The following is a 25,394-nucleotide window of genomic DNA, read 5'->3' as shown; positions in this document are numbered from 1 at the left end:
AATATTAAAAGCAGAAAAAAAAGAAAAAATATCTTTAGTCCCGGTTGGTGTTACCAACCGGGACTAAAGATTGAATTTTAGTCCCGGTTATTTGAACCGGGACTAAAGATAGCGATCTTTAGTCCCGGATTCGTAGTCCCGGTTAAAAAACCGGGACTACAGGGGGTTACGAACCGGGACTAAAAAGCATTTCTCCACCAGTGTAGTGTTTACAAATTACATTGATTAGATTTCTTTATTTTAAAACACATCTTCATTACACCGGCCAGGTCCAGAATATGAGAGATTCCCATGGCTCATCACATACAATGACCGTGCGATATCAATTTCATCTAGCAAAACAGCAAGGTATAACGGCGATATGCCGCCATCTCTGGGGAAACCTGCAAGCTCGCAATCCTCTGCCATTAGCTGGACAACGATGTCCTTGCTCCCAGCACGGACTACCTCGTGCAGCGCTGTCTCCCAGGACGCGTTCGTCGCGCGCAGCAGCTGGCACCGCTCGCCTGTGGCAGCCAGATCGATCAGGAGAGACACCATCCTGATTCCCCCCGCCCTTGCGCCGTAGTGTAACGGCGTGTCGCCTTTCTTGTTGCGCGCGTGCAGGAGATGCCTCGCCCTGTCGTGGATCACCTTTGCTGACTCAAGAACGACAACAACTCGCCGTCGCTGCCGCCGCGTGACGCGACCACATGGAGCGCAGAGTTCCCCTCGACGGAGGTGACTCCCTCCAGGAGAGTGGATGGTGCTGGCCCTTCGTCTGCTAGTCGGGCAACGACCTGATCAGGCCGTGGCAATGGCACCTCGCTGACGGAGATCCTTCAGCCGCTGGGCGCGCGTCGCCCAGGCGACAGGCCATGAGCAGCGTAGGATGCATGGTGGCGGGTGGATGGCGTCGCTCAAGGTAATTTGGCACCGGGCCCGTGTTGGCGTGTTGCTAATTGCTACCCACCATTGTAGACCAGCAGCTTTGCTCTCCATTTATATCAATGTGCTTGATTCTTGCTTTTTTTTTTTGTCTGTCCTGTATTTGCCTATGCTAACATGCAAGTCCCCAACCTGCGAAGATGGAACGGAACATAAAAGATAAAGTTCCCTAGCTAGTTATTATGGATAAAATAAGTAGACCTAGTTCCCTAATCCCTATGACATATCGATCGCCATGTTATTATATGTTCATAAAATTGTGTGAACTGAACAACACCGTACAACAGCTTTAGCCTTTGCGAACAGATTTCTCTTTATCTTGAGCCTTGAGATGATGACCCTATCGGAACCTTGCAGAAAAACAAAACAAGGAACTAGGCTACATTTCCAAAAAAAAAAGTCACATTGTTAATTAAAACACTATAAATTATCTGCATTTACATTATAATTAAATTGTAAATTTCAACCATTACGAGTCATCTAAAAAGCTGAAGGCGTATGTGTCAATTTCAGAGGGAAGCTCGTAATCTCCAGTGAAGGAAGATTGTCATCTCAGATTCCTCATCTGGTACCATCGATTGAGGATTAATTAGTCCAAATTACTCAATTGGACTTGTGGACAGGGATGGACATTTCAGTTCGAATTTCCAAAATATCGGGAATTTCATTCCCCTCCTACAAACAAATAATTCAAGCTAATTTTTCTGATTTTTTTTCAAATACTTGCTAATTTGTCAAAATTATTCAAATTTAGAAAAAAAAATATATTAAAATTTCAAAAAAAAATCGTTCAAAATATCCGAAATTAAAGTAGCCACTAAAATTTTCTTGCTTTCCGAAAGGGAAAACCATGCTTGTGGATCAACTTTTGATTGGTACATTTGCATTTTCTGTTTGACTGAATGTCAGGATTTTTACAAGTACCAAGGACAAGAACTAATGTATATTTTAGGGATTGACTTGCAAACTGATCGATGAGTACACAATAAAAGTAGACGTGGTTGGCTTGGCAAATCCCAAGATAGGTCGATTAGATTAGTGAGGGAAGAAGTATGCATCGCAGAATTTTTGCAAAATAAGATCTCCAAACACGATCTTCAAGCGCGTGCTCCACTTCATATTTTTTTACGTATATGTATTGTTTTGGATTACTTCACACAAAATAATTAAGTAATTACACCCAGACGGCAATCTGCAAATTGTGGTAACTATTTGCGCACCTACACGTATGTACATGTAGCTTGAGTCCATTTTATGCTTATAGTTCATAAAGTACGAAAAAGTTTTCTTTTAACGACTCGCATTAGTGTTTAGGATAGAAAAATACGAATATTTCCCTATATGTTTAGAGACAAAATAAGTGCGGGCGTGCCAGTGTACCTAAGTATACAAAATAAAACAAACAAAAGAGACATAAAAACACATGATCTTTATTAATTGAATTAACAAGATACAGTTTTCATGTATAATATAAAATGTGCACGCCATTGCCTGTCGTTGGACAGATCTTGACATCAATGATGTGGTCTTCTGGTTCCTAGGGCCTCGAGAAGCTTTCAATTAATTACCTCCGCAGGTCTAGGCCTGCAGAGCACCTCCGATTAAGCTGCTTGTGGTCGTCTTGTCGTCTTTGCTTCATGTTCTCCATGCATGATGAATGTTGGTGAAGATGGTGGATATATATGTGGGCACCGGCAACGCATCCACGGCCTCGTCGGTCCGTGCGCCGGTGTTGGTGACGTAGCCTTCATATAGATTCCACCCGCCCTCGCCGCTCCGCCTCATCAGTCTTGAGCGACGCGGTGGTGTATATGGGTTGATCTTTGACATGCATGGAACTCGTGTAGCTTGGACGGTAGAGACGTCACAGCAATAGCGTCGGAATGGTGTTAAAGAGAAGAGGAGTTGGTGAAGTCAGTTGGTGTACACGACAGCCGAATATACATGGCTGGGCACCTCCTGGCTAGGTGAGATCAAAGTAACGAAGAGTTGACGAAGACAGTTGGTGTAGACAGCTGCCGGATTAAACATGGCTGGGCACCTCCTGACCCGTCATGTCCCTTATACAGCAGGGACATATAACAAAGATGTTGATGAAGAAGTCAGTGTAGATAGCAGTCGGATGAACGTGGCTTTGGCACCTCCTTCGGATGATGGATCTACTATTGATCCGGTTGATATGATAACGAGCCCGTAAAAGGGGCTCTATGAGGGCGCCAATAGCAACGGCGACCTTGGAAGAAGTAATGTCTCATCGGCGGAACGTCCGAGGACATTGGTTGGTGTAGATCTAGCACGAACGGTTTCCTGGCATCATAGAGAGCGCCATTCTTGTTTCATGTTGATGTAGACGAGCGACGCTTCGATACACGGACGAGCGGCGACATAGATCTAGACAAAGAGGGAGAGAATCACGGACGGACGACATCGAAGAGCGGAGAGCATCACGGACGAACAACATCAATCTTGATTTAGAGGGAGAGCACCACGGACGGATGACATCTCATCTTAGCATGACGAAGAGAGAACGCATCATGAACGAACAGCACGACGACTTCGGCTTGCCGAGATGATGATGATGTGGTCCGGCCGGCAGTGTGTTGGATAGTATAGGGAGAGAGGTATACTGCGCATATGGACACATTGTATTGAGCCTCAGGGGCCGGTATATATATAGGAGTACATGGGGAGGAGATAAGGAAGGATTACAGATATGGAAGGAGTCCACACAAATCAATCCTATCCTAATATGACTCTAACTACCATATACTCTAACATCCCCCCGCAGTCAAAGCATGAGCAACGCGGACACTTCGACTGGAGAAGAAACTGGTAAGAGTACCCAACACGATGATAGCCCTTTATGCCGTAGTCGATGTAGCCAAAGCGAAGGAGCCGAGAGAGCCGTGGTTGATGAAGCCGTGTGCAGAATAGCCGTGGTCGATGTAGCCGAAGTCGGGGAGTCAATGATGTCGAGGTAGCCGAGCCGCGAGGCGCGCAAGGGGCGCCGTAGAGTGGTCGTGGACGGACGGGAGGTCGTCGTGGACCAACAGTACGCGAGGACGCGCTGGAGACGAAGACGGTGACATAATCACGACGGTCGTTGAGGAAGGTGACGCCGAAGAGCCGATGTAGTCGAACCGTGAAGGACGAGACGTCAAGCCGGGTTTGCCAGACCTGGGGACAACTCGAGACGAACGCGCGTAACGGTGTTGCCAATACCGCGCGGGCGAGGCAGGAGACCACCATGAATCATACGCCAATGTTGGAGGAGAGCAGAGAAGGCCTCCGAGACGGTCGTGGTGCGAGAACGGCATAGAGAGAGAATTGCCGGAGCAGCACACAGTTGCCGGAGAAGAGCGAATTGTAGTCGAGGAAGATACGACATTGGCGATGAGGCATGCTAGACGAAGAAGAAGGCGAAGTAGCGGGACCAACGGCCTGGACGGTGACGTCAGTAGCTATGTAGAGGTAGCTGGACCACCGGCCTAGAGCGGCGACAGTGGCAGCTTGGAGATGCGGCGGCGATGCTCGAAGTAAACGAAGAAGACCCAAGTGGCTAATGATGACCAGTGCGGACGACGAGGGTGTCGAAGCGCGAACGGTGATGAAGACGACGAGAGGGGCAACACCATGACCCGAAGGGGCGACACAGGTGCAGCTCGATGTCAATGCAGCGGCGAGAAGTCCACCAGTAGGGAGGCCATGCTGAGGAGGGCGCCTCTCAGCGTGCCAACAACCAGTGGAGGTGGATCACAGGCGGCAGCACTGCAGCCCAAGGGGGCAGCAGCACTACAGCCGAAGCTTAATGGCGTAGACGCGTGCTCGATAACGATCGGTTGCAGAAGTCGTTGTAGCCAGACGCCTGAACTGGTGATCAGGCCGAAGATGCGCGGGGCTGAACGATGAAGTCGAAGCAGAGTCGATGCCGATGTCGGAGACGTGTAGAAGTCGACGAGGCAGTGAGTGGGCGACGCAAACCCGATCTCTGATGGGAAAAAAACACATGCAAATACAAGCAGCAGCAGAACAGTAGTATCTTGCCTTCCTCAATGATCTCGGTCCATAGACCAAGTCCAGCGACTTATCTGCCTCAAACGGTACCAGCACCAATGACGCAAGCACATCTGTTCTCTCCCGACCTCCACAGCCAGAGCCAGCCATCCATGAAACTCCATGTCTAAACTTCTCTCTCTCCTCCCTTGCAGTCAAGCAAGTTCACAGAAGAGAAAAAAATAGGACAGGGTGTCACGTGTCAGGCCCGGCGGTGCTGACAGCCGACGTGAGGAGAGGGCGCAGGTGGTGGAGATGAAAGGTAGAGGAGTCGGAGGGCACGACGGTGGTCGGCCTCGCCGACGGCGCGCCGTAGCGGAGGAGCGAGGACGAGGTGCGCCAGGCGGCAGTCGAGGTCGGAGAGGGCCCGGCGACGCCTGCTGTGGACCGTGGCGTGGTGAAGAGGCAGGCCGTCCCACCAGGTGGCGGCGTAGACGGATCCCCGGCCCCCTGGAGCAGCGCTGACGACAGAGGCGGAAGCCACGGACGCCAGCCAGTGGAGGTCGGTGCCGGCCTGCCGGCGGCGGGCAGCGCGCCAGCGGTGCCCGTCGTAGCCGGCGAAGCGGAGTCACAACGTCATCCCCCCGGCAGCGGCAGAGTCCAAACGGTGGCATCGTGGAAGGCGGAGGCGACATCGACGGTAAACCGACGGCATGTTGTTCTTGTGCTTGACTGGACGACGCGAAGACTGACTCGACGATGCCGAGGAGATCGAGATCGATCTCGGCGGCGATGCACGACGAGAAAAAGAAAAACGGGTTGGCCACCCCCCGGAGATCGAAACCCTCCCGGGGGCGACGAGCGGAAGCGTGAGCGGCGGCGGCTCTAGGTCGCCCGCTCTGATACAATGTTGGATAGTATTGGGAGAGAGGTATATTGCGTATATGGACACATTGTATTGAGCCTCCGGGGCCGGTATATATATCAAAGTTTTAAATCTCCGGCTAAGCCTCTTAGCTGCTGACCTTCTCAACAGCTAAGCACAGCTATAGCTGGAGATAGCTGCAGCTAAGCCATTTAGCTGTTTTTACAAATAAATAAATAAATAAAAGACATGATCTTGGCATAACTTCATAACCATTACCAATTGATACATAACCAGTTCAAATGAGTACATTACAGGTTCATAGGAGTACATTACATCACAGGCTAAGTGGTTAACAGAATACTGAAACATCAGTTTCACAAAAGTACAGCATTCTGGAATAAAGACAACAGTACAACACAAAGGTCATCAAGAATTCTAGATAGTGGATACTAAATTACTAATATGAGGCAATATTGCAATCTTCATTTCTTCTAGTCATCAATCATCGGTCTCAGAGACATAGGGAGAGGGAGAGGGTGACTTATCAGAATCAGAAGTCTGCATTGGAATACCATCATCACAATCTTCTGAGTCGGATGATGGAGCTTCAGGATGCACTGGGGCATTGCGCATCAAAGACTATAGGCTTCTGACTTTCCTCTTCTTAGCGTGCACAGGCCTTTTCTTTTTAGCTGGTGCTGGTGCTTGTGGTGTTGTGTGCTGCTGTGACTCTTTTGCACATTGTTGATCCATTTCACTTGATGAAGGCACAACACCAGTAATGAATTCATTGTCACCATCTGCCACAACATCATCCACTTCCTTCTCTATAGGATCTCTACCCTTGTTCTCTCTCTTATTTCTTAACTTGGAGTTAAATTTAACAAACACCAGATCTCGCATCCTTTCATGAAGTAGCCTGTTGCGCTTCTTTGTATCAACCTATAAGCCAAGTAGTGAACACAAAGCTGCAGGTCAGATCTAAATTCCATAAATAAGCATTATAATTCAAAATAGACAGCATGCACATAAAGCTACAGGTCACAAATTTCTTTTTACCTGTTCAAAAACTGACCAGTTCCTCTCACAAGCTAAGGAGCTGCAGGTCAAACTCAAAATTCTTGCAGCCAACTTCCTAAGATTTGGTGTGCTTGTTCCATGGTTCAGCCACCATTTTGCTGCATAAACATTACACAAATTACAACAAAAATGATATTCAGCAATAAAATTAAGTTCACATGTTGAGATCTGAACCTGGATTGAAATTTTTGTTCTTTCGCTGCCTTACGGCAATTTCGTGTCCAAAACTCCCATGCTGATCTTGATACAAGTTGAGTTCTTCAATTATTTTGTCTTGGATATCTTCATCATCAACCAACTTGTCAATACAGGAAATCACACCTGCTCTAAATGATCCATCACTCTCGATCTCTTGCTTATTTGGGTAGTAGTAGTAGGGGTTCAAATAGTACCCAGCCAGGTGTAGTAGAGTCTTGAGCTTGTTGTCCCATCTTTTATCAATGATATCCCAAACTTCTATGAAGCGGCTCTTATCATTATCGAATCTCTGAGAAATTTCTTTCTTCGCCTCAAGCATTAAACCATGGAAGAATCCCATTGATGGTACATCGCTGTCCATTCTTCTCAACACGTTAGCCAATGGCTCAAAGTAATTAACTGCAATGTCAACATTTTTCCAAAAGGTTTCAGATATGATCACTTTGCTGGCTTTCTTCCCCTTGGCCTGCTTCAAGTAACCCAATTGCTCCATCTCATTTGATTTAAATAGTCTTACTAACTCTTTTTTGTTGTCTAACAAGCTTTTTAGATTCAAATAAGCTGTGGCAAATCGTGTAACCCCAGAGCGAACCAAGTCTCTGTTAAGAAACTTTCTCATCAAATCCAACACCCTAGTATGAGCATACAAGAAAACAGTCACTTGTCTTGCATTAGCAATGGTTTCCTCAACTGGTCCAAGCTTCCCAATATCCTCGAGCATGAGATCCAAGCAATGAGCAGCACATCCATTCCAAAATATTGATGGTCTTTTTGCTGTCAATAGACTTGCTGCAGTTGTGTTGACGCTAGCATTATCAGTCACCACTTGGACAACATGTTGTTCCCCTATCTCTTCTATGTACCTGTCCACAAGTTCAAAGATATATTTGCCATCTTTCCTGTCACCTGAGCATTCCACTGAATCTAAGAAGAGTACCCCATGAGCACTATGCACAACTAAATTCATCACTCCCCTACCCTTCCTATCTGTCCATGCATCTGTCATGATAGAACAACCTGTGAGCTCCCATGATTCCTTGTGCTCCTTGAATCCATCCATCACCTTTTCCTTCCTTTTCTGTAAGAACGATCCACTCATCTCATAGGGACTAGGCCCTTTCAGACTTCTACCAAATTGTCCAATGGCCTCTAACATATGAGCAAAGCTAGGAAGGGTTACTGTGTTGTGTGGAATACTAGCTTCATAGAACCACTGACATATGTACTCACAAGTTCTATTCCTCCTCTCTTCTCTTTTCTGAGTTGTCAATGTTGTTTGAACCTTATTGCTTAGCTTAATTACTCTTTGTGTCATACTGGCAGATTCTTCTATAGAAGGAGGCTTGTAGTACTTGTCAATAGTATGACCACCTGCTACAGATCTAGAGCTACTAGATCCTGTTGTCTCCTTTGGCTTCACCACAAGAACATTATTGCCATGATCTGAACCTTCACTGCCACTTTCACAATCTGAATTTTCTATGTCAACTTCAGCTCTGGCCACTTCCTTTTCTTTGTTTTTCTGTTCCTTTTCACTAGTCTTCTTGGTAAGCAAATCAAACATCTCTTGCTGCACTGGACTTGGAACTTTCTGACACTTAGTAGTATTGAAACCTTTAATTCCAGCAAGATGGTACTTAATTCTTGTAATTCCAGCAGTGCAGACCTTGTCACAATACTTGCACCGTAGGTGATGTTTCTTGGTTATGTCTGGGCAAAAACAATGAGCCCATGCAGGATCATCTGAGTTGATACCAGCTTGTTTTGGTCCAGCTTCTACTGAGACAGAGGCAGCACTGGACGGATTACCTATACAAAAAGCAAACTTAGCCCACATTAATGCTAGCGTCAAAGCTGCCTAAGCATCAAAATAATGCAAACTGATATAGCACGTATTATCATTACCACCTAAACAGGCGAAACAAGCAAACGAGAGATCTCATGGAGTAAGAAAATAATTCACATATAGTAAGATCTACATCATAAGGCAAGTATCTGAAATTAGAGGTAACAAATATGGACAACTTGTTCACATATTGTAAGATCTGCAACATACAAGCAAAAAAGAGAGGAGAATGTGAGAACTGACCGGATTGTTGTGCCATGCTGTCACCTTTGGTGCTGCTGCTTCAGTGCTTCGGAGACGTTGCACTGACGGACCTCCTCGTCGGACTTGCGCCGCTGCTCAGCTGCCTTCAAAGCCGCCGCCGCTGGTTGGACGCCCGCTCGAAGCAGCAGCCGGCGCCGGTCGCCTCCACGAGCCGCCTGCGTTGGTCGATCCGCTTGAAGCCACCGCCGCCGCCGGACGCCTCTGCGCCGCCGCCACCGGCCGCCTCCACTTTTCTTGCAGCTGGAGAGTGAGCGCTTCGAAGTTGGAATGGATAGTGTGCTGCTGGGAGCTTACGAGCTAGGGTTTGCAGCACTTTACCCACCTCTCGACTCTGGTCTAGTTGGGCCGGTTTCCTCTTGGGCCAGACCGGCCGCGTTTTACAATTTAGCTACGCTAAATTACGGCCAGTTTAGCGCCTATTGCTGGCTAAATGGCGCTATTAGCGTCCCGCTATTCTTAGCGCTAAAAACTGCATCTCTTAGCTCCGTCCGTTCCCAGCAGCTATCTCCGGCTATAGCGGCAGCTATAGCCGGAGATTTAAAACTTTGATATATATGTACATGGGGAGGAGATAAGGAAGAATTACAGATATGGAAGGAGTCCACACAAATCAATCCTATCCTAATATGACTCTAACTACCATATACTCTAACACAGTGTGATAATGTTTGATTGGCAAGAACGAGCACTGCATGGCAGTGCCTTGGTTGCTTGTATAACGAGCTCTCAAGTGTTATAGGCGAGAGCAGCTCGGCGACGTCGATCAGCGGGTGCTCCGACGATCCGTGGCACGCTATGGCAAGATGGCGTGCGGGCACCGGCCAGCGGCACTCCGAATGGCGATCTCCCCGAGCGGCTTGACGATGAGCGTGAGGAAAGTGGCAGGACCGTCGAAGATGATTGAGATGAGTAGACGTCGATGGTGACCGAAGAGACCGCGACAAGCGTGAAGGCGTCGCCGGCCGGCGGAGTTTCGGTGAGACATGCCCACACAGTAGCGATCACAATGGCGGCATCCTTAGAGCTTGGCGTCGGTGCGATAGTGCCGGCACAACGGCAGCCTTTGACGGGGTGGCACTCGGTGGACAGTGTCACCAGCAGCTTGACGGGGATGGCGAGCGTCCGGGCACGAGATGGCTTCCCGGTTGACGACGGCTCTGCTCAATCAGGATGGCGTGGGCGGCTACCGGCGTGATCCGTGACGATATGTTGTTCACGGACGCGGGCAGCTCAACGGCGTCTGTGTTGTTCTCAACAACGAACTTCTGGATCAGCGTGACTTGGCGCGTGGCGTCTGCGGCCGCTCCGACGATCTCCGGCGCGCCCCGGCGGAGTGGCATCACGGTGGTCTTCTCTGGCGGATGGGTGTTCACTGGTGGAGAAACCCTTTGTAGTCCCGGTTCGTAACCCCCCTTTAGTCCCGGTTTCCAAACCGGGAGTACCAATCCGGGACTAAAGATCGCTATCTTTAGTCCCGGGTGAAATAACCGGGAGTAAAGATCGATCTTTAGTCCCGGTTGGTAACACCAACCGGGACTAAAGATGGCTCAGCCCCGGTTGGTGTTACCAACCGGGACTAAAGATCGAGCTGACCTTTTTTTTTTTTGCATGGCCCTGTTGCTGCATGGTTTATATATATATATATATATATATATATATATATATATATATATATATATATATATATATATATATATATATATATATATATATATATATAAACCATGCATATATATGTTTCAATACATATATATGCATACATATATATATGTATATATATATATATTATATTATATTATATGTATATACATGCATAATATATATGTATTTATACATATATATGTTATGCAAATGCATATGTATATAGATATATATATGACCAAAATATATTTACATTATAGAAAATGTGTACACATGCATATAGAAACATATGTAGTCATGTATTAATTACAATCCATTATATGTCCTAGCTAGCTACGATTTCGACGTAGTAGTACTCGCTGCTAGCTCAGAAGGTAAGGACCAGTGAATTGTGTTTCTGTCGTAGTAGAATTCACCCTTGGGATCAAGGATTTCTTCGTTGATAAATCCCATGAGTTGTTCTTGAACCGCCGCGATAAATTCCTTGTGTGTGGTCAGGTTATCCCTCATGCGAATAAACTATATGAATGTATGAAATTGATTAGTAATTAAACAAGAAATCGCTACGTAATGAAATTTTGAATTTATTTGTACGTACATCGAGCTCTCTTGTGGTGATGATTTGGTCTGCAAGGCAGTGGCAATACTCGCACACGTAATAGCCGCACAAGTTAGTTCCCTGCTTTTGCTTTGCGCACTACAAATAAATGACAAACAACGAGAGATCTAATTAATATACACTTGTATGTATTTGAATCGGAGAAATATAAATGTAGAGCATGTGTACTCACAGGAAATTTGAACTTCCGCCTAAGTCTTTCTCTCCATTTGCCGCGGACCAAATGACGGAACCGATACCAAGCCCTACATGGAGTTTAAAGCTATGATTCGTAGTAGCAATTAACATAACAAGATTTTCTTAATTAACAAAGGAACTTATGACGGTACCTGTCTATAAGTTCGAAAACCTTGTCAAACGTAGACTCTTTTTTATCCATTGAGTCATATACGTTGACGGTGCAGGCCTCCAGGTCGAAGAGTAAAAGCACCCAGTGGAATCTGCAATGTGCGTGGGATGCATTACATATGAAACACTTAGCAAGTTCGTACGGGAATGAAATTTGGTATGTAGGAAGATAGTAAAATTAAACTAACTGTGTTGTATGGCAACAGTATGAACGTCTTGTAATGCTGCGCCTTCAGGAGATGGACGAGATTGTCCTCTGTTTCTTGTGGATATTGGTCGAGCATTGCGACGTTTACTTTCCGAGGGTCGATGAATCCAGTATCGAAAACCCTCCGCCGTCGGGCCCTTTGAATCTCCATTCTACAACGATAAAAGGGAGTATATTATTTTCTATAGTCTACTTATATACAAGGACCTAATTAATTAAAGGAGACGTATAGTAAGAAATCTAACTGAACGATATACTTACAAAATCTAGCAACTCATAATAGAGACGTCGAGGGCGTCCAGCTGGTATAGTTCATAGATTCCCCTGAAATTGATCCAGAGAATGTCATCTCCTTACAAGAAGTCCGTGTCCCTGATCCTCGCTCCGATCATCTCTCTACCGGTGGCGCTCATCTCCATGTACAGCTGATGGAACTTGTACATTTGTGTGGGTTGGGACTGCAGCAGCTCATGCTTGACAAGCGGTTTACCGAGTTCGTACATGTATTTCACTTCCGCCTTTTCGATTGGTGCGACTCCTAGCAATTGATCCGTAGTTAGACCGGTGTCAGTAATAAATTGTTCTATCGTCATTTCTTTACCGGTCACCAACGGCTCGATCTCCTGGTTTGGTTGCTCTCCAAGCTGAGGGACTGGTTTGGACTTTCCAGAAGATGCTTTCTTCAGCGTTCGCTTATAGTTCGATAGCTTGATGGCCTCCTTGACAGATGCAGACATACCCCTGAAGAAGTTCCTGACACTGGGGTCTATAGGAATCTTCTTTTCTGGACTTCGAGGCTTGAATTGTCTCTTGACTTCTGATGCAACGTAAGCGTCAAGCTCCTCTTGCGTGCAATCGTACCCCGGGTCCTTGTTCTTGGCGGCGTCAACTTTCGCCTTCTTCGTTGCCCTTGTGTGGGCAGGCGGTGGAGCTGGGGGGGCCCTTGACTTTGAAGGTGCCGGAAGAGGAGCTTGCGGGGGAGTAGGTGTAGGAGCACGAGGAGGAGTCGGTGCAGGATCCTGAGGAGGAGTCGATGCTGGAGCCTGAGGTGGAGACGGTGCTGGCGGAGCATGAGGAGGAGACGGTGCAGGATCCTGAGGAGGAGATGGCGGAGCCGGAGGAGATGGTGCACGAGACGCCGCTTGTCGCCCAGGGAGGATGATGTACCGCCTGCGCCATAGAATAATGGCATGGCATGTGTCTCATAGATGCGTCTCACCGTCTCCTCCAGGGTAATCCAGCTCGAGGTCCTCGTACGCGCCTTCGACCAACTCAACTTCGACCTTCGAGTATCCTGCTAGAATCGGCCTGCAGTGGTAAGTACCTGAAGGGTCCGTTGGGATGGCCATGCCCGACGCCACCTTCATGTTGTGAGAGATTATTTATTAGTAATCAACATATATAAGCAGCAACTAGCGGAATGGCTAAATCTTACCTTTATTGATAAGTTCTTGAAAGGAATATGCAGCTCACATGGTGTCCGCTGAGTGATGTCATCAACGGGACAGGTCGATTCGTCCTGTGTTTGCATGGCGTCCATGCTCTGTGATCCTACCTGCCCCGTTGAGGCGCAGCTGCTACGGTTTCCTGACGGGCTCACCATTGCAGGAGGAATGGTCGGTTGGGGATCATGGGACCGATGTGCGGCCATGCGTTCATCAACCTTCCTTGCCACCTCCTCTTGCATGTTGAGTTCGTAGCTCGATACCCGGAACTCTAGGTCTGCAATCTTCGCCTCGGTATCTCTCTTGCTCCTCATCCGACTCCTGTACGTGTGGATGTCCTCCTTGAAACCAATCTTCCAAGGAATCACCCCTTTCCCTCGTGTTCGTCCTGGATGCTCTGGAGTCTGCAGGGCGAGTGTCAGCTCGTCCCTATCTCTGTCTGGTCGGAACGTGCCCTGAGAGGAGGCTTCCACTGCATCTGTTAGTCGTCGCGCAGCCTCTCGTATCTGATCGCCGAAGACCAGTGAGCCATCAGCTGAGTTGAGCGTTCCACCGTGAGCATAGTACCAGAACTTCGATCGTTCCGGCCAATTGGCTGTTGCCGGTTCGATACCCCTCTCAATCAAGCTAGCCTCCATCTGCTCCCACTTCGGCATCGCGACGCTATAGCCTCCTGACCCCAAGTGGTGATGGTACTTCTTCTTGGCGGCATTTTCTTTGTTTCTTTCCATCATCGCCTGCCCTTGTTCACCTGTCTTATATGCAACGAACTCGTCCCAGTGATCCCTTAGCTTTGGGAATGTGTCGAAGTTCGGTGTCTGCCCCTTCAGTATATACTTCTGGTACAGATCTCCCTTGAAGCTCTGAAACTGTTCTGCCATTTTCTTCAGAGTCCACCTTTTCACTTTGTCCTCTGTACCCGCAGGAAGGGTGAATGTCTCGAGCATTGTGGTCCACAGCATCTCTTTCTCCGAATCTGGGACAAAGCTCTCATGATCTCCGCGTGCCCTTGTTCTTCGCCAGTACACCGTACTGACAGGCACGTTATCCCGCACAACCCAACCGCTGTGACGTACATAGTTCTTGGCGGCTTCGGCCGGGGCACTAGGACGTCCATCTTCTTTCACTTCCGTTATGATGTGCCGACCCTCAAGCTTCTTCGCTGCACCTCGTTGCCCGCGTGCCCTCTTCTGTCCAACGGAGGGTTGACTACCACTAGCCTCCTCCTCCTGGTTCCCCTCCACATCCCTTTCCACGTGCCCCTGCTGGTTCCCTTCCGCATCCCTCTCCACGTTCCCTTCCTCGTTCAAGTACTGGTTTGGATCCTCGTTCCCCTCTTCTTCATTCCAGTACTGGCTGCTTCCCTCCGCGATTGTATCGTACAATATCTGTTCCTCATTGCGGTCAGCCATCTGTTGATACAAGAAACATCTGCTAAGTCACGAGACATTTATGTTTTAACAATCTAAGTCATGTATGCTAAGTGTAAATGTCGTACATTAGAACCCTACACAACCTTACGTGCTAAGTCTAATTACAAATCGTGATATAAGCTAAGTCTAGGTGACGTATATTATACAACCCTAGCTAGTAAATAATTATATTAAAACTCAAATAATATTACATGCTAAGACTAAAATAGTCATGTATATGCTAAGTGTTTCGTGCGTATATGCTAAGTCTAATTAAGACTACAATAGTCAATTGCTACTTGTCGCACCAATTCCGTAGTCAATAATTACATACTAAGTCTAATTACAAATAAAGTAATCTTATATTAAAACTCAAATAATATTACATGCTAAGACTAAAATAGTCATGTATGCTAAGTGTTTCGTGTGTATATGCTAAGTCTAATTAAGACTACAATAGTCAATTGCTAGGAGTCGCACCAATTCCGTAGTCAATAATGTCATACTAAGTCTAATTTGCAATAAAATAATCTTATATTAAAACTCAAATAATATTAGAACACTACACAATCTTATATGATAAGTCTAATTACAGGTCTAATAATCTTAATTAATTGCATTTCACGTTAACGTTCGTCCTCGTTCGTTCGCTCGTTCACGTTCCCTAGCTCGTTCACGTTCGTTCGCTCGTTCTCATTCATGTTCGTTCGCTTGTTCTCATTCACGTTCGTTCCCTCGTTCTCGCTTGTCTTCGTTCGATCGTTCTCGTTCTCGCTCTCGTTCGTTCGATCATTCTCGTTCTCGTTCACGTTCTCGCGGCAACGTACGTTGACGTGTTCGTTCTCGCTCTCGTTCGTTCGATCGTTCTCGTTCTCGTTCACGTTCTCGCGGCAACGTACGTTGACGTGTTCGTTCTCGCTCTCGTTCGTTCGATCGTTCTCGTTCTCGTTCGTTAACGGCGGTGTGGCGGCATCGGGGCGGCGGTTGGCTCGGCGGCGTGGCGGCGGCGGCGTGGCGTTGCGGGGCCGTGGCGGCGGCGGCGTGGCGTGGCGGCGGTGGCATTGCGCGCGCGGCGGCGAAGGCGGCGGCGGCATGGAGACGGCGGCGGCGGCGTGGCGTTGGCATGCGGCGGCGGCGAAGGCGGCGGTGTGGCGCGTCGTCGTCGTGGCGCGGCGTCTCGTGGCGGGCGGCGCGACAGAGAGAGATCGAGATTGGAGAGATCGAGATGCATGAAGGGAGATCTGGCGGCGGCGGCTCTCACCCCAGAGATGCGGCGGCAGCGGAGGAGGCGGAGGCGGCGGCGAGGACGACGAGCTCGAGACGACGGCGAGATACGGCGGCGTCGGCGCGGGGATTTGCCCTAGGTAGTGGCGGCGAAGGAGAGAGGCCGAGAGAGATCGATCGGCCGAAAACGTCTAAGTGTTGGTGAAGAAGACGAGGGCGCACCGGGAATATATATACCCCCGGATCTTTACTCCCGGTTGTTGAGAACAACCGGGACTAAAGATATCTTTAGTCCCGGTTGTTCTCAAGTCCGGGTTGTTCTCAACAACCGGGAGTAAATATCTTTTCCCGCTATTTCGAAATTCTTTTTAAACCCGGTTAGGGTTAAGAACCGGGACTAAAGATTATAGCACTGCATATGATTTTCGCTTACATATGTGTTTATAAAATAGAAGTTAATGCATTAACATTATTTAAAGTACAAAGATGAATGACAATTACTTCGAAAAATTATTTTTGTCTGTAATAAATTAAGTGGATAAATCGTAATAAGCAAATATAATTAATAAAAATTCCAATAATCATATATACTTAGCATATATATGAATGATATTATTATATTGGTAAAAACTCTAATTAAGATATGTATGTACATACTGCATGATTTAAAATTAATAAAAATTGTAATCATCATATGTACTTAGCGTAGGAATTATATTAAATTAAATGCTAAAAACTCTAATTAACATATGTAAATGCCACATGCATGATTTAAACCTTTTAAAAATTCGAATAGTCATATATAAGTAGCATATGAAAGATAGTAAATTAAATTGTGAAAAACTCTAATATATGAATGATAGTTTTAAAAATATATTAAATTTAATACTTTTAAAAATTCTCCAGTCAATTATAATTAGCATATGAATGATAGTAAATTAAATGTTAAAAACTCTAATTAACATATGAAATTGCCACTTGCGTGATTTAAAACTTTTAAAAATCCTCTAGTCAATTATAATTAGCATATGAATGCTAGTAAATTAAATGTTAAAAACTCTAATTAACATACATATGAAATTGCCACCTGTGTGATTTAAAACTTTTAAAAATTGTAAGTATCACATATAACTAGCATATACATGATTTAAACTTGTTGAAACCTCTAATAATCGTGCGTAATTAACATATGCCATACATCAATTGATTTACTTACAAAATCAATACATCCAAAATAGTTTACATCGTGTACACAATAATTACGGCACGTACTTTCTCCTCACTATTGTTCCCTCCTTGTGATCGCTGCGTGAGTAAGGGGTGTCTTCATTTGATAGGAGGATGCTAGGGTCAATCGTCACCGTGAAAGGGGGTTGCCCATCCAACTGATCGTAATCCTCGTCAGTCTTGTCCTCAACTCCGACGATTTTTCTTTTGCCTGGGAGAACCACTTGACGCTTAGGCTCATCAGGCCCTCTGCCCTTCTTTCCTTTGCTAGACATGTCCTTCACGAAAAAGACTTGCGTTACATCATTGGCAAGGACAAAAGGTTCGTCCGAGTATCCAACCTTGTTAAGGTCAACAGTTGTCATCCCATTGTCATCAATCATTACGCCTCCACCAGTCAACCTAACCCATTGGCACCGGAACAGAGGAACCTTGAGAGGACCATAGTCAAGTTTCCATATGTCCTCGATGGCACCGTAATACGTGGCAGTTGTTCCATCGTGTCCCATGGCATCGACACGAACAGCGCTGTTTTGGTTCGTGCTCTTCATGTCTTGGGCTCTCGTGTAGAATGTGTACCCATTGATCTCATATCCCTGGAATGTCACGATCGACCCAGACGGTCCCCTCGCCAGGAAGGCAAGTTGTTGGTTGATCGACTCGTTACCCATGAGATGTTGTCGTAGCCACGCGGGGAAAGTATCAATGTGATGCCGTGTAATCCATGCATCGGACTTACCGATGTTCCTGGCGCGAACTAGAGCCAAGTGCTCCTCGATGTAAGGAGCTACCAATGAAGAGTGTTGCAGAACAGTGAAATGGGCTTTACGGAATAAATTGTTGTCTACCGTCGTTATTGCTTTCCTTCCGAGAGTTCCCTTTCCCCGTAGTCTCCCTTCATGGCGTGATTCAGGTACCCCGATTGGGCGAAGGTCTTCGATAAATTCTACGCAAAATTCGATGACCTCCTCTGTTCCATAACCCTTGGCGATGCTTGCCTCTGGACGAGCACGGTTACGAACATACTTCTTCAGAACGCCCATGTACCTCTCGAAAGGAAGCATGTTGTGTAGGTACATAGGCCCGAGAATACGGATCTCTTTCACAAGGTGACAAAGCAGATGCGTCATTATATTGAAAAATGAAGGTGGAAATATCAACTCAAAACTGACGAGACATTGCACCACTTCATTCTGAAGGGCTTCTAATCTATCCGGATCGATGACCTTCTGCGAAATTGCGTTCATGAATGCACATAGCTTTGTTATTGTTGCCCGGACATTGTCTGGAAGGATACCCCTTATTACAACTGGTAGCAGTTGTGTCATCAACACGTGACAGTCATGAGACTTTAGGTTTGTGAACTTCTTCTCCTTCGTGCTTATTATTCGCTTGATATTCGTGGAGTATCCAGACGGTACCTTTATGCTCTCCAAGCATTCAAACATACTTTCCTTCTCTGCCTTGCTAAGAGTGTAGCTGGCTGGACTCAAGTAATGGCTTCCTTTCTCCTTTGGTTCTGGGTGAAGGTCGCCGCGTTGTTCCATATGCTTCAGATCATTACGTGCTTCCAGTGTATCTTTCGACTTTCCGTATACACCTAGGAAGCCAAGAAGGTTTACGCAAAGGTTCTTAGTGAGGTGCATCACGTCGATTGCGTGGCGTACGTCCAAGAATTCCCAATATGGTAACTCCCAAAATATAGAGTTCTTTTTCCACATCGCCGCATGACCATCTTCGCTCTCTATATGCTGGCTTCCAGGCCCCTTTCCGAACACTACTTTAAGATCTTTAAACATAGCAAACACTGTTTTCCCGTTGCGATGTTTAGGCTTCGTACGGTGGTCGGCCTTATGTTCGAAGTGCTTGCCTTTCTTCCGTACCGGGTGGTTTGCTGCAAGGAATCGACGATGACCCATGTATACAACCTTCCTACAGTGCTTAAGATACGTAATTTCTGTTTCATCCATACAGTGAGTGCAAGCCTTGTACCCCTTGTTGGACTGTCCGGATAGGTTGCTAAGTGCAGGCCAATCGTTGATGGTTACGAACAACAGCGCTCGTAGGTTAAACTCCTCCTGTTTGTCCTCGTCCCACACGGGGACACATTCCTTCTTCCACAACTGTTTAAGATCTTCGACCAGTGGTCTTAGGTACACGTCGATGTCGTTACCAGGTTGCTTGGGGCCTTGAATAATAATCGGCATCATTATGTACTTCCTCTTCATGCATAGCCAGGGGGGAGGTTGTAGATACACATCGTAACGGGCCAAGTGCTATGGCCGCTGCTCATCTCTCCAAAAGGATTCATGCCATCCGTACTCAAACCAAACTGTATGTTTCGTGCGTCCTTTCCAAATTCTTTAAATTTTCTGTCGATGTTTCGCCACTGCGAACCATCGGCGGGGTGTCTCAGCATCCCGTCCTGTTGACGCTCTTCAGCGTGCCATCGCAACATTCTAGCATTCCCCTTGTTCCTGAACAAACGCCTTAGCCGTGATATTATAGGGAAATACCACATCACCTTAGCAGGAATTCTCTTCTTTGTTAGCTGCCCGTCAACTTCTCCTGGATCGTCCCGTCTAATCTTGTATCGTAGTGCTTTGCAAACAGGGCATGCTTCTAGGTTCTCATACTCCTCACCGCGATATAGGATACAATCGTTCGGACATGCGTGAATCTTATGAACTTCCAGTCCTAACGGGCAGACTATCTTCTTAGCCTCGTACGTTGTCTCGGGCAATTTGTTTCCCCCCCGAAGAATGTTCTTGACGAGTTTCAATAAATCGCCAAATGCCTTGTCACTAACCCCATTTTTTGCCTTCCATTGCAACAACTCCAGAGTGGTATTCAACTTTTTGTGCCCCTGCTCGCAACCTGGGTACAACGAAGTTCTGTGGTCCTCCAACATCTTGTCCAATTTATGGGCCTCCTTTTTACTTTCGCAGTCCTCCCTGGCGTCCTGCAACATCTGACCAAGATCATCCGCAACGTCGTTACCATCAGCAGCTATTTCCTCCTCGCCCGTTTGATTTCCTTCAAATCCAACATACTGAGCAAAGTCCGGAATATTGTCGTCTTCCACTTCATCTTCTTCCATTTCAACACCTTGCTCTCCGTGGGATGTCCAACAATTATAGCTTGGCATGAACCCCGACTCAAACAAGTGGAAATGAATAGTCCTGGATGCAGAATACTCCTTCTGATTCTTACACTTATTGCATGGACAACAAATAAAACCCCTTTGCCTGTTAGCTTCGGCCACTCTCAAAAAATAGTGCACGCCGTCAATAAACTCTTTGGACCCCGGTCAGCGTACATCCATTGCCGATCCATCTACATGAGTCAAAAAAACCGTACACAAATAATTATTCTTACAATAATGACAGTCATACAATAATTATAAGATATCTTTATTCATACAAAAATCATAAAATATTACACCAAATAATTCTTAAAAACTATTTGTAAAGTTTTAAACTAATTTTAATGTGTTTTACTTCTTTTAATTTTCATTTTAGTTTGTTTTCTATTATTTAAGATTAACTTTCACTAGAGTTTTCCTTCTCAACTATTTTATAAAACCTTGTTTAGCAAATGAACTAAATTTCTATATATTCTTTCTTCCCCACACACATTTTCTCTCTCATCAACTTATAACTAAATTTTGGAGACAAAAAAAGTGTGCAAAACATAGGTGCAAATGTAGTATGACAAAAAAAAAACATTGGAGGATGAAGTTGCAAACCTTTTAGGCACCTCCGATTTGTATGTAATCACCAAAATAAATTCAATAGAAATTTTGGCATGACCTCCCCTCTTTTTTGAAGAAATTTTGAAGCTTGCTCGGGCAGCTCGAGGAGGAAGAAGACATATATATAGGGGTGGGACTTTAGTCCCGGTTGGTAGCACCAACCGGGGCTAAAGATCACCGGGATCTTTAGTCCCGGTTGGTAGATCTTTAGTCCCGGTTTGTGTTACCAACCGGGACTAAAGATCCTGGGGGGCCTGACAGGCCCTGACAGCATTCGAACCGGGACTAAAGATGATCTTTAGTCCCGGTTGGTAACACAAACCGGGACTAAAGATCAAATATGCCCGTTACCCTTTTGAACCGGGACTAAAGATTATCTTTAGCCCCGGTTTTTATTGCATCCGGGACTATTGTGGAAATCGGCCGACCGACGAAAGATGGTTTCTCCACCAGTGGTTGGTGGTGTCGCAGCGCCGGGTAGCGGCACTCCGACTAGATGAGCGTGAGATGCAAACCGTCTCGGTGATTCCTTGGGTCGGCGAAACATGGACAGAGACGAGCTTGGCGAGGCGTATGTCTTGCCATGATAGATGCCATCAACTTGATCCTTGTCGTTGTTTGCTTGCACCATTGCGACGTGTGCGTACGTGATGCCGCCGGTCGACTCGCCGATCCGATCTGTAGCCCGACAACATTTGTTGATGTAGATCGATAGCCACTGTCGTCTGCACGCGGCGCCGGCGGTCGCCGGTCCGATCCGTAGCCCGATGTTTGTTGGTGTAGATGATAGCCACCGCCGTCTGCACGCAGAGCCGCCGATACGACGGCCTCCGGTTCTCTCAACGGAAGCCGGTGAACGTGGATGTCTACCCGTTGTATCATCTGGCGCCATCTCTGTGCGTCACTTACTTGATGGCGCTCCAGGCCGACGAGGATGTGAGTTGGGGAATGAGCGCGCGCGCATGGCAACGGCTTGAGGTCGTCGGTATCTCAACGGCTTGGCTTGGCGATGATTAGCCTGTGATGGGCATCACTGGCAGCCACAACAACCTGGGCAGCTCAGCATGCAGCATCACGTACAGGCTCCATCTTCCATCTATCTCGTGCACGTGCAAGTGCAACCTGAAACAAGAAAGAAAGAAAGAGAAGGGAGAGATGTAGGTTACTTAGCCATGGCAGCTGTAGATTAGTTATCCAGGGACGTACTTGCTCTCCTCCTCGTCAGTGGAGGTTAGTGCACGATCTCGTGCTGCGATCGATCTGCCGAAGGAAGGCGTCGTTGTTCGTCGCACGTTGTTGGTGAATGAGGTCGGTCCGCCTAGCGCCGTCTCTGCGGATGGCTGCCTCCCCGTCGTCCTCCGTGAGCGTTGCCGGCCAGGGATGTGTTGGACCTCCCTGCCACGCACCGGCAGGGCCGCGCGCGTCCGTCTCGCTCGAGGCTTCTTTGTGTGTATATATGTTGTTGATGAATAGATGAACTCTCACATCCTGGTTCTACATCTCTGTCCTCTGACTCCGAGATCAATCTGCAAAAAGAAAAAGAAACAAAGAAAGGACGGAGCTGTACTCGCCGCCGGTGTGCTGGTGACCATGACCGTGTGTACTGCTTCTCTCCTCCTTATTCTGCCCGGCCGCCGGCTGGCGCACCGTGCCTTCTCATCGGGAAGAGGGATGTCTGGACGAATGTCGATCGCCTGGCGCCGTCTCTTGGCAGAGCGCCTGCTGGCTGCCGTGCCGTCGGCCGGTGGCGCACGCGTTGGCGTGCCCTTCCGCCGAGGCCCTGTGTTTTCTCTTAGTGTGTTCTACATACATATGAGTAGATGGATCTTATTTTCTCCGTTGTGGTTCTCCATCTCTGCCTCCCCTTATGGCTGACGAGCTGTGCCTTTTATAGGCGGTAGCGGCGTACGCGAGACCCGGCGCCGCCAGCCTCTATACGGTTGCATGATCAGATATCTCCGCACAGCCGCGCGCGATGGATATATACTATCCGGTAGTTTGTTTGGATTGTTTGGATGGATAGAGCTTGACCTTCTGATCGGTTTGTTGCTTCGATCAACTTGTAGATGAGGCATAGCCGCGTACGCGTACGCATCCGTGTGTACGAATGCGCATGCATGTATTAGCTAGACTGGGCTGCCATTCTTGTTGGTTTGCCGGTCTGCTGGGCCGTCGACGGAGCTCTCGACCACACGCGTGCATGTTTGAGACTTTAATTAATTTATTGGCTTGCTCTCTATAGCTCAGTACATGCACACACATCTCTACTACTTAAAAAATTAAAAAATAAGAGGGGTTTCCATCGTCCGTCAAAAATCCGAGCGAAAAAAAACCAAGTTTGTCCGATAAAAAAACCGGGCGAAAAAAGTGCAAAAAAAAAAGTTAAACCAAATATGTCCGATCTAGAAAAAAGGGTGAAAAAAACCAGGCGAAAAAAAAACCAAAATTGTCTGATAAAAAAACCGAGCGAACAAAAACGTGCGAAAAAAAAAGAAAAAATAAAATAGCGGTAAAAAAAAGTCCGACTCGGTCTCGTAAAAAAAATAGCGATAAAAATAAAAAAAAAGTCCGACTCCTCGTTGCGATTCCCTCTAAAAACAAAAAAAAAAGTCCGACTCTATATCCGTGTCCCACTCCTCTCGGTTTGAGTCCGAGATACTAGGCACTACTTCTCTCGGTTTGAATCCATACCGTGATATTCCACATATCTTGGTGAAAAAAAAGTTGATGTGCCGGATTAAAGATTTGTTTACAAAAACAGAACCTACATGTCGAGAGCATTCCATTTTTATATAATTTTAATTTTTGGGTTTATACATTTGCATTTGAGTCCCTATAATTTTTATATTTACATTTGAGTCCCTATAATCTTACAATAAGGTGCATTTGGTCTTTTTTTTAAAAAAAATAATAAATAAAAGGGACAGAACAAAGGAAGAAATGTGCATAAAAAGAAAAAGAAAAGCCACAAAAAAAGAAAATAAACAAAAAACAACAACAACAAAAGTCTATTTCCCCTAAGTGGCAAAAAAAACTGTATATGCAAACGGAAAAAAAATCGGATTCCTATAAAAGGCAAAAAAAAAAAAGTGGTGAAAAAAAAACGCTAGATCCGATTCCTTTAAAAACGGAAAAAAAGTCTGATTCCTATAAAGGCGAAAAAAAATCCGAAAAAACATCTAAAATAGTTCGTCCGATTCCCTAAGAAAGTGGCAAAAAAAAATGGTTCGTAAAAAATAAAAAGCTGGTTCGTATAAAATAAAAAATACACGCGAGAAAAAAAATAGAAAGAGCGAAACAAAGTCCAATTTCTAATCGGTATAAATCTCTTCTCTATCTATAATCTAATCTAACTATTTAAAAATAAAAAATGCACGGGAAAATAAAAACAGTCAAAAAAAACGTGAGAGAAAAAAGTCAGAAAAAAGCGCAAAAGACACGCTGAAAAGGTTTTTCCATCTTCTTAAAAAAATAAAAAAACACGTGAGAAAAATTATTTCCATTGTCGGCAAAAACTTTTTAAAAAAACATGTGAGGAAAAGACTGTCAGAAAAAATGTGCCATTTCTAAAAGAAAATCGCTCTGAAAAAACTGTCAGAAAAAAGCTAAATTGATGGACGCTTGAGTCGGATAGAATCCATTGATTTTTTACCATCTACTACACGGCTTTTATTTCATCATATATTCTCATGTATTGGAAAAAAGCAAAAAATAACATTCAGAAAACAGGCAAAAAAAACCACGCGAGAAAGTAATTGTCAGAAAAAATAGGCAAAAAACACGCGAGAAAAGCAAAACAAAAAAGGGGAGAAAAATATGGTTTTCGTCATCAGTAAAAAAAGGAAAAAAACATGCTATGAAAAAACTGTTAGAAAAAAATGCGCTATTTCTGAAAAATGGTTTGAGAAAATCGAGCAAGAAAAAAAACACTGTTTATAGAAAAAAAAACAAGCCACTCGTTAAAATACAAACATTGTGATTGACATGATTATGCGTGAAAAACGTATATTATCATTAGAATTTTTTCACCCGTTATAACACACGGGCAATTTTGCTAGTATATCCTTATATGTATAGCCGAGCACACATGCATACTTATACAGGCTATGTGGATCAGTACGTCATAGCACATGCATGCATTTGCATGGCCCATGCATGAACCAATATTTAATTAACTGGCTTAATTAGCACATTGACATTGCTAACTAAATCGGTTCCTGAAAATAGCCATTAAAACATGCAATACACGCAATATATATGGTTATATTTTCTAAGTATGTACAAAATACCGTCAAACAATTAGACAGTGCGAAGTTTATATTGATAGAGCGAAAAAAATA

At 45.7% G+C, this 25,394-nt stretch overlaps 1 protein-coding gene, 1 long non-coding RNA gene and 1 pseudogene across 2 annotated transcripts; all 3 read right to left on the bottom strand.

Annotated features, from left to right (window-relative positions):
- Nucleotides 1-4,084: 4,084 nt before the first annotated feature.
- On the bottom strand, nt 4,085-4,671 carry LOC136355315 (uncharacterized; annotated as a pseudogene).
- A 1,756-nt stretch (nt 4,672-6,427) lies between these two features.
- Nucleotides 6,428-8,286, bottom strand: LOC136355314 (uncharacterized). Its single transcript, XM_066307723.1, has 3 exons — nt 7,190-8,286; nt 6,848-6,966; nt 6,428-6,730 (listed from the first exon to the last, which is right to left on the bottom strand). The coding sequence occupies exons 1-3, from the start codon at nt 8,220-8,222 to the stop codon at nt 6,428-6,430; spliced, it is 1,455 nt and encodes a 484-aa protein (XP_066163820.1). The 5' UTR covers nt 8,223-8,286.
- A 12,821-nt stretch (nt 8,287-21,107) lies between these two features.
- Nucleotides 21,108-22,398, bottom strand: LOC136354959 (uncharacterized). The gene is made up of 2 exons (XR_010738897.1): nt 22,261-22,398; nt 21,108-22,176 (listed from the first exon to the last, which is right to left on the bottom strand). It is a non-coding gene; the product is annotated as an uncharacterized lncRNA (long non-coding RNA).
- Between the last annotated feature and the right edge of the window lie 2,996 nt (nt 22,399-25,394).

The sequence above is a fragment of the Oryza sativa genome, chromosome 1 (genome assembly GCF_034140825.1).
Source record: "Oryza sativa Japonica Group chromosome 1, ASM3414082v1".
NCBI classification, from domain to species: Eukaryota; Viridiplantae; Streptophyta; class Magnoliopsida; order Poales; family Poaceae; genus Oryza; species Oryza sativa.
Note: the sequence above shows the minus strand (reverse complement) of the source record. Positions and strands in the feature narration are given on the sequence as shown.